General features: G+C 38.9%; 1 protein-coding gene across 5 annotated transcripts in view; it reads left to right on the top strand.

Annotated features, from left to right (window-relative positions):
* Positions 1–11: 11 nt before the first annotated feature.
* The window catches only part of rgl2 (ral guanine nucleotide dissociation stimulator-like 2), a 32124-nt gene continuing 21946 nt past the window's right edge, over positions 12–10189 (top strand). Inside the window, exons 1-2 of one of the 5 annotated variants that reach the window (XM_080308172.1) lie at positions 12–231; positions 2185–2354. In XM_080308172.1, the coding sequence (XP_080164298.1) occupies positions 2196–2354 (159 nt within the window). In that variant the 5' untranslated portion in view covers positions 12–231; positions 2185–2195. The remainder of the gene's footprint in view (positions 232–2184; positions 2355–10189) is intronic. The other 4 variants (XM_080308171.1, XM_080308170.1, XM_026183789.2 and 1 more) reach the window with 4 other exon arrangements.

Below are 10189 nucleotides of genomic sequence, written 5' to 3'. Positions count from 1 at the left end.
ACAGACGAACAGTGTGGAGAGACCGATAGAGGGGCGAGAGAGGGTGGGGGGGCGAGGCGGAGGATGGAGACTCCCTCGTCGTTGTCGGCGGTGACGGTGGTACAGATGGGTGCGACTCTCCTCAGCTGAGCTGGCCACCGATCCAGTTGCCCCGGCGGTCATCCAATGCAGTCTGGATCGAGCTGACCGCGGTTGCATAGCGCACATCCTGCGAATGAGACTTCGCTATCAGTAAGTTGAATTGTAGCTTCCTTCATTTATCTTCCTCTATTTGCTTAATTTTTATAGCCTAGCTCTTAATTTTTACGGCCTTCGTGTCCCTGAGTGATTCGCAGCAGGAAGCAAATGTCATCATCTGTCACTCTGCTGTGTTTAAATACACGCGTCAAACTTTTACAGCCCTCACAGTTTCAAGCTCCATTCTCGTCTTCCAGCCCACATCGAGACTGAAGCTGTCATTAGGACTGTACATTGCTGTAGCACCACCCCACGGCTACATTTATTAAACAGAAAATAGGCACTATGGGGTGTGACTTACTGTAGCCTAGTTACTGCGTTATATGTGTGTACACCTCAGTCATATGTGGCTGTTTGCTTTGGTCAGGCCAGTGAATAGCAGCCTTTCAGACTTCTGCATAACCGTTGGTCAGCGAGATCATATGCTGCACTGGTAATGCTTTGTTTCCCCTGCAGGCCTGCTCCCCTTTCCTCTCCTGGTACAAACTTGCTTTCTTGAGCAAGAATATAATGAACCATCACAAACCCGCAGTAAAGACAGAGCATTATGCAAGAGAAAGTTTAGGGTTACACAAATTGTGAAGAACCAATACAAAATGAGTGGAAACAAGGGAGTGCCATTAATGCATTTTTAGACCACACACTTTTTACGTGCTCTTTCTGATCAGATGGGTCATGTGCCTTGCTCAAAGGTCATCTGAACATGCTAGCAGGGCAGACTCTGCTGTTCTGTTGCTGGTCACATCACAGCCATTCTGTATCATTTGCTCCAGGTAAAAGTAAGAAGAAACTGTGAGGCACGCAACATTTATTAATATGCCAAACTGCACAACTGAGCACCTTAGCATGTTTTTTAATAAAAATTCTTCAGGTTAACATAACTGTTTATGTGTCTGTGGTTGACATTTCCATCCCCCTCATATCACTCCTATACCCGCCAACTGTCTCGCTCCACACCTCTTTTCCTGTAACAGTGTTTACTTGATGTTTATCTTCAGGGCAATCTAAATACCAAAGAGGGGAAAGGGAAATGGAAGGAGGGGTTGCTATGCAAATCCAGACCTGCTGTAGGGCACAGTCAGTGTGTTAAGCAAATCAACTCCAGGATACCATTTAGAGTGTTGCTTTTGTTTAAAATGCAGTTTAAAGGCTGTCTTAAAGTTTTTAAAGCTATAACTGATAGTTTGTCCAATGTGGAGCTCGAACATGTGAAAGTATTCACAGGTGATGGAACAAGGCACATATGACGAGCGTGGCTATACGTCATAAAATTACAGTTAGTTTATTTACTGGAAATGACTGATGATTACTTCTTCAAACCTTAAGTACAAAATCCAGCTGCCCAGTGGTCACACATTTAGGGACATCATTCTGTACACTGTTACAGCCTTTCCTCATTTTATGAAACAAACTAATTATTAAGAATCTAACTGGAAAATAGAAACATTTAGACTTCTCACATTTGTTATGTAACTGTCTAAGATAAGACATTAAAAAGCATCAAAATAAAGAAAATACAAGTTAGTTTTTGAGAAGAAAAATCGAATTCAAGATAAAAAAAAAAAGCTCTGAGAAAAAAGTACTGTGCAGTGCAGGAATAAAGAGTCAAGTTTTAAGCTTTGATCTAAAACCTAGAAAGTTGGAGTGAGTGTCTGTGTTTCTGACAGTTTGTTTCAGATTTGTAGTGCTTAAAAGGAAAACATTGCTTTTCTATAATGAGTTTGGACATGTTAAATGAGTCAGTTGTAGAAATTTAAGTTAGTTTCTGGCTGCTGGCCTGATGTGATCCACTTTTATTGCCTTAGCCACAGCTTTAGCACCACTGTCTGATACTAATGTAATTTTATACTTTTATGTTATAAGGAAATGAACATGTGAGTACTTAATTCATTCCAACAGCTTCTTAAGAAATATCTAAAACATTTCTTATGTGTCTCTTATCTGCAGCAGCTGGCACCATGCTACCCCGTAACATACGTACAGGTGGTTATAACCTGCCAGGGGTGGAATCAGACAATGTGCCCCTCATTGGCTTTCGACCTTTATCACCTGACAGAGGAACCATAAGTGGCCACTCAGGGAGGAGAGCCGCTGACGCTGAAGTGCAAAGTTCGCAGGTGAATGGTTTTTACTTTGCCTCAAAATGGATGGATGGGTGTTTTATATTTGTATATTGGTGTTCCCAACAATCACAGAAAAATATGTAAGTTTATTCAGTGTAATGTTACCTCTCCCGCCAACGACCTCATATTGTTACTATGGCTTATTTGTATTGTAATCTGAAAATGTTACAACAACTTTCAACATGTTCACAATGTGTTCTGACCATCGATAAAGGCGCTAGCTACAACTAAATTTAGCTAATAGTAGTAACTGGCTAAATGAATAGCTTATTCATCTAATGGATATTACAGCAGTTAATGCTGTAAGCTAATGCTATTTCCTGCTATTTTATTAGAAAGACGTTGTATGTTTGTGGCTTTAAGAAATGTGTGAGATTAAGTCAAGTCAGATGTGGCCCACTGCGCAATTGCAGCACAAGCAATGGGAGCAGCCCATTCCTTCATTTGTGTTACTGACACTGCATTGCCCAATCTAATCTCTTAACAAGACTGGCCCCTCCCCTACCTTCGCTGTGCACTCACATTTCGTGTGGAAGAAGTGTCGAAGGTGCTACTGAAAAGCTGACAGAATAAAAAGAAACTAATAATAAATGCAGAAAAATCTGTCAAATTAACCAACATGTTAGCTGTTGCTGCTGTTGGACCGTGAACAGTAGTACCAGCAGCATCTAGTAACAGCTAGTAACCACACCTCAAAGTCACAGGAGGCTACTGCTTCTAGCACCAGCTGTGGAGAAGTGAGGAAGAGACGAGGAAGATACAATTATTGTGGTAAGAAACTAGATGGAGGACAGTAATTTGAAGCGAGAGATTTAAGGATTCAGGTAAAATGAATGGGTGCTTTTACCATGAGCCACTGCAAATAGCAAAAGTGTGGCTTTTAATATTGTAACCCAACAAACTACTGATTAAAACCTGCTTCAATATCTAAAATCAAACAAAATGAAATAAAATATAAACGTACATTGGCGTTTCCAACAATCACAGAAAAATATGTTTTTTTCAACATAATCTTACTTTTCTTGGCTACCTGTCTGTTTCGCCATTGACCTGATATCTTTACTATGGCTTCTTATGTTGTAATCTTATAATGTTTCAACAACTTTGAACAAGTTCACAATGTGTTCTGACCATTGAAAAAGGCGCCAGCTACAACTACATTTACTGAATATCATAAACTCGCTAAATGGATAGCTGATTCATAATAATATAGCATTTAGTGCCGTGCAAGCTAATGGTGTTTCATGTATATGCATTATACACATATATATAGATACAGTGATCAGTGTGGGTTTTTTGTCCCAGTCCAACCCTGATCTGAAATGACTGTGAAAACAACAGCTCCCATGATTTTTCATAGAAAATTGCTACTTTCGGACTTTTGGTTAAATAGAGGATAGTCACAAAATAGTACAGAATAAAGTGGGCCTTTCTAGCTCTCGCCCATAATTGTAACAGTTATGGGCTAAAATGTTGGGGTTTTTTTTTTACCTGTTTTCAATTAGTGCATGAACAAAACAACAGATGTTGTTTGATTCTTAGATTTTATAAAGGTTTATTACTGTATTAATTTACCTCTCTGTAAGTATTAGTATTGCCACAGAACCACAAGCCACTTGACAACATTCGCTGACCACTAGAAGGAAATCGATTTCAAACCACAACCAGGTCCTTCTTTTATATGCACGTAGGTTTCTTTTTTAAGTTATTATTCTTGTGTAATCTGCAGGACTAACTATTTAGAAATTTGTCATAAAGAGGAGAATTCTTTAATTCCATCCATTTTCTTAACCTTTTCCAAGTCAGCATTGAGGGAGACAGGCTCTGGAGCATATCCCAGCTGTCATGGGGTGAGGGGTGTGGTACAGCTGGACAGGCCACCAGTCTACCACGGGGACATAGAGACAGATAATCATTCACACACAGTGCAACTCATTTATGGATAAATTATCTTGTATTGCCAGAATACTAGTATTTTTTGGCAAAATTTGGTTTCAAAGAAAACAAGTAGCAGTGTTTAGCATATAAACTGTTGTGTGTTTGTGGAAAGAGGCTTTTTTCCCTGACACTATCACCTGCCCTCTGGGTGAACTGCAGCCAATGTTGGCACAGTGGAACTGTTCTCAGCAGATTGGTTTGGTCCAAAGTGGGAAAACTGCATAGTGTGTATTGGAAAACATCAATTACATTGTACATCTTTGCTGTGGAAAAGAGTCAGATGAACTTGTGACATATCCCAGAGCTTTGTTCTGTGGGACTGTGTTGATGGTATTTGAGTATTGACAGTCATATGCTTTAGTAGGTTTTCTGATGTTGACACAATAAATAGATCTCACAGAGCTGAGAGGGGATTAGGAGACTGTGACATTTGCCATGGCCTCACTGGCCATCACAGCTAGGAGCATTTAGAGCATTGTCCCAAGAAACCGCGTGAGCTGCCTTGGACTGTATAAACAGCAGATGCGGTAGGCTGCTTTTCAGCCCTAAGGGAATAAAGCCACTGTGACTCAGACAGAAAAGCCAAGATACAGATGTATGAACGCGTGTGTATTGCACCATGGCAACACAAACACTGCTATTTACCATAAAGTGAATAAATTCAAACTAGTAGAATACATGAAAACACTTTTGTTATAGAGCTAATGGTTAATCATGATAACAGCTAGCAAACGGATTTAAGAAAATATTGTGTTTGTAGTGGCAACCCTTATACAACTCATTTAATTCATTTTGCATTGAAATTTAATCTTGAACACTTCACTTCAGCTATAGGCACGTCTAAGTTTTATGTATAAAAACTGCATAAAAATAAGCCAGTATCAACAGATGTGTAAGACATTTACAACAGGTAGAACAGAGCAAAATAATCAATAACATTAAAACATCACGACAGATCTCTTTATCTAGTTTTTAAAAAAAACAGCCTAATGGCATTAGTGGAATTGCTAGCAACGTGTTAGTAACGATCTGTATGTCGGTCCAATGCTTTTGTCCTGACTGCAGTGTCTCAGCAGGAAGTAAATGCTTAAAATGTATTTTAGACACTAACAGACTGAGGAAGAATAAATCGTACTAATCGTACTAATTGAACTGTTACAATTTACTCTTCTTTCTCCTTGCTGTGATTTTTTTTAATGACAGCCATGCTATGCTGCATATGTATTTACATCCTGCACAGGATGTGCTGTATTACTATTGCTCCTCCCCCGATGCTTCTTTTTCTGCCATCTTATAAGTAGGAAGGGCATGTGGTGTAAAACTCTGCCAAATCAAACATGCGGTGATATCTCCTGCGGTGACCCCTTGTCCCAAGTGAGCGGCCAAAAGTAGCCTCGATTAGAATAAAATGTTGTTTTAAAGGTCAATAACACTTTGGTTTATGACCAAATTACTGCAAAACTAATGATGGTCCTTAGTTGTACTTGTGTCCCTGCCTTACTAACATACTACCCATGTTAGTAAGGCAGGGAACATAAAGCTTTGTATATTTAAAGAAGCACTTAAAGACATTGTTTCTGCACTGTTTATATGAAGTTTTTTGTTTTGCTACATAAACTCCTCAATTTGACTTTGTAAAAGGGAGTAAAACTGACTTTAGGTTAGGAAGTTAAATGTTCAGGGCACAGGTAAATTTCCCACGAACTTTGCGTTTGTTAATGTTTAATCATCTGATAGTGAGGTTTTCTGAGCATTAGCAGACTTACACACACATGGTCAAATGCTAATTTAAGCTGAAGGCAAGACTACTGTTTGAATTCTTCTTACACGTACAGAACTTTAGCCTTTCTTAAGACCAACGTTGGAAACAAAACGGTTGTACTGGTTCCTAATAATATACTGACCAAGCTTCATGCCCCAGCTTCACAGGGCTCTTTGGTTTACTTCTCACCAAGTCTCAAGAAATGCTGCAGCTAAAAAAAGAAGTTACACTGACTTGCTTTCCAAATGACCAGACTTCCTCTCTGTTCGTGTCACATGTTGTCTGCTGAAGCTCGCATTAAATAATGCATGCTGTGGCCTGATCAGTGGATGCAGTGTACACCTGCTCTCCCCGTAAACAGTATCTAGTATCACAGGCTGTCTCCAAGGACAGGCTGTCAAGTGGAATCCAATACGACCTCTTGTTCATTCTTTAATGAGGGAAACTTGGATGTGTGATTCAAGATGCATAAAGTAACCTGTGGCATTTCGAGCAAACATATTGTAGCAAACTATCTGCAATGTAAAAATGTAGAAGAGTAACAGGAGTGCTTTGTTTTATGTTTTGACAACTTTTCCAGCACAGCTGATTGCTCAATCCTGAGCATTCAGTCTGTACATCTGAAAAACAAACAGCACAAAATAACATATTATTATGCATATTATCCACTGAGCGAAAGCCTACTGCTATGTTGCTACTCCTCTGCTCTGTTTTAACGTGTAGCCCTACAAATCGCTAAGTTTCTTATTACATGCAGCAATTGTAAAACTCAAATTTGTGGATGTGCAACTGTTACAATTTCAAAATGTTACATTTACTTTATACAAGATAATTGTTATGTTGGTGTTGCAGAAAAGAATCTGGGTAATAATGTGGTAACAGTGGGAATAATAAGGTAGGAACAAGAAGGTAATAATATAGAAATGACAAATTATTACTACTTAGTTACAAAAGTAATATCCAAGTAATTATATTGTATGATCATTGGTTATAGCTGAGAAATACTTCAGTAACTTAAATAATTAGTAACCATACAGTAATATAGTGGTAATAATAGGAACCTGTTAGTAATAAATAGTGTACTATGGTAATATATGCACATTGTGGTAGTAACTAAATAACAATTAAGTAATATTGGTTTATCTTTAATATAGCACAAGACAATTACTTGCATATTAGTTTGGTAATTAAGCAGTAATAACTTGATATTTCTGATAGTAGAGCAGGTCACCTACCAACTGGAAAGTCAGTAGATCGATCCCCAGCTCTTCCTGTCCAGCTAAGATACGGAACCCTGAGTTGCCCACAATGAATGTTAGATGTTAGATGATCCATTCCCACACAAGTATGAACTTGTGTGGGAATGGATGAATTGGACTTGTTGTAAAAATCACTTTGATTGCTCAAAAATTTAGTGGTAGTAACACGCCATTTAACATTTGTTTCCACATTATTACCAAGATGTAGTAGAAAGAACATTTGTGTTTTCTGATTATTTTATAGATAACAAAGATAACATAACGCCACCTGTTGGTCAGGTTGTGAATTTGCTGAATGATCAAGTGCAGCATTGGTGTTATGCAACATTTTTGCGTCTTCTCTCCGCTGCTCTGCTCTGTGTGAGGGACCCTGAAGCAATCACACAGAGTGGTCAAGTGAACACAAGTGAACAGAGATGATAATTACTGGCTAAAACTAGTTTTGCACAGTTTTCTTTTACTGAAAAGTAAAAAAAATAAAGAGAGGGAGGCACATTTGTTTTGGTCTAATATATCTGTACTCTAGTAGTCCTGTTATCAGGTTATCTGTATCAGGTTACAGATCACACGTGTTGATAATGCTCTTTGCATTCTTGAGCCTTTTGGTTTTTACTGTTCAAGCAGATCAGTTCAAGATATTGGTGTTAAACAGTTGTATATTTCAAATGTATCCTTTCATTTTTAACATTTCATCAACCTGATATTTGCAAGATTTTGTTTACAAGTGTACTGTTGAGTAATTTTAAAACATGATGTAGAAATACAAGAGACGCAAGCTTATTTACTACTTTAAGAAGTGGAACAAGGCAATAACTCCCTTTATTTGTCCCTATTTTTGTTTTCGTGTGAATGACTTCCCATAACAAAACTGTACCTCATAGATTCATTTCAAACAACAACAGGTAACCTGTCAGTGAAGTTACGAGCCTGTTTGGTCTGGACTTTAATACTTTATTTAATCACTTTCCTGTTTTAATATAACCTCAAGTTTGCACATAAATAATTTTCCTATTTTGGTGTGAGAGAACCTGATTGGCCAGCACAAGACCTGACCTCTACCTTACCCAGCACGTTTTGGATGAACTAGACTGCTGATGAACATGAGCTGGGTCTTATCAACCAACATTAGAGGCCAACATCTTTCTTGCTCTTGTGAATAAATAAAAACACATCTCTGCAGCTGGCTTCCAAAATATGGTGGAAAACCTTCCCAGAAGAGTACAAGCTGTTATGGTTGCACTTTAACACATTATTTAATGATGAGACGCGCCCCAAGCACATATGGATGACCACATATAAGCATGAGCACGAGCATTTTCTAATCACAAAGTTATAATCATGTAATAAATTTTTTTTTCTCTTTACGATGAATAGGACTTCGGCTACAGAGTTTTACTTGAAACACAGTAGATAACGGGCACCAGGGGATAGATAGATGAAAGCGTGAGAAGAGGGACAAACAGAAAGATAGGAAGGAAGGGGTAGGGGTTTTGAACTACACAGAAAAAAACAATGGTTATCTTTAAATAAAGCTTCAGAAGATATATTTACGACCCCCTGTTTGCAGGAATGCCTTGTCTGGATTGAAAATGGTGGGCGTCAACAGTGTATTTGTTTAACGTCAAAGGTATTCGGCAGAACTAATTGGATATATGTAAGGGAAATGGTTGAAACTGCTGCTTTTTGAGGAAGGAGGTAGGGTTAAAATGAGAGACGATTTCCTCCCTGTTGCTTTTCTGGTTCTGTCCAATAGCTGACATAGTTGTTCAGCTTGTGGAGGTGACGAAGCCTAAACTTTTGATGGAGAAGGGAAGAAAAATAGCTTCACAACACGGCAGCACGTCCTGCTTCCTGTGTTTGTCTCCACTTATTATGTGCTTCCTGTAGGCAAGGAGGTGGAGGGACTTTAAGAAAAGCACAGCTCAGTGCCCAAAGAGAAGATCCCATCTTACAAAGAACATAAACAAAGGGTGACATTTGGTAACAACAATGGATCACATGGGTAAAATCAACCCTGTGTGTGTTTCTAAAGCTTATGAAATCACTAGAGATCCATGGATAACAGCTGCACAGTACTCTTTTTATGTTAGGAATCAACACATGCCCCCAACCGCAGTGGCCTATAATCATGATCCTTATACAGCAGCCTTTGAGGCAGCTAAACTCAAAATTACACACATCTACTGAGAGGTTTCTCCACAGAAAAGACTATTTTATCTGACCCAGATTCAGAGTGGTTTTAGAAGACTGGTGCTCCACTGAATATACTTTTACCTCCTAGCAGAATCTCAACACAACATCTATGTCTGGAACAAGGAAACAGAGCAAAAGCTAGTTTCCTTTGCATCAGAAAGGCCCACAATATCACTATACTTCACAAGGGATCAGTGACAATTTTAAACCACATTCCCTCTTTTATAAGTCAGTTGTAACTCTGCCTTTGGGGGGTAATTATACTATCTTTGTGTATGAACAAGTTAAACTAGTTTTAACTGCTGTTTTTTCTCAAAGAGGTTTCTTATCACTGAGCTGCTGTTCGTTATATAGCACGTGGATATACAGTAACATATCTAGTTTTCATGTGATCACACATTATCACACCCTGTCTCATTATCAGTGTTAGCAGAATTAAATACAGAGAAAAATATTTTCATGCAGTTTTTTACGAGTTGATGTAAAGACAGTAGCTGGTTGGTAGGAATGAGGTCCGACTGGCACCTATCCCAGCTGTCGTGGGGTGAGAGGTAGTGCACTGTAGACCCTGGACAGGTCAGCAGTCTGTGTCCAGGTGAACCCTTGATGACCTTTCATGCTCACACACTGACACCTACGGCCAGAATCACCAGTTAACCTAATGTGCATAGTGTAGT

Source organism: Astatotilapia calliptera, chromosome 11 (assembly GCF_964374335.1).
Source record: "Astatotilapia calliptera chromosome 11, fAstCal68.1, whole genome shotgun sequence".
Lineage (NCBI taxonomy): Eukaryota > Metazoa > Chordata > Actinopteri > Cichliformes > Cichlidae > Astatotilapia > Astatotilapia calliptera.
Note: the sequence above shows the minus strand (reverse complement) of the source record. Positions and strands in the feature narration are given on the sequence as shown.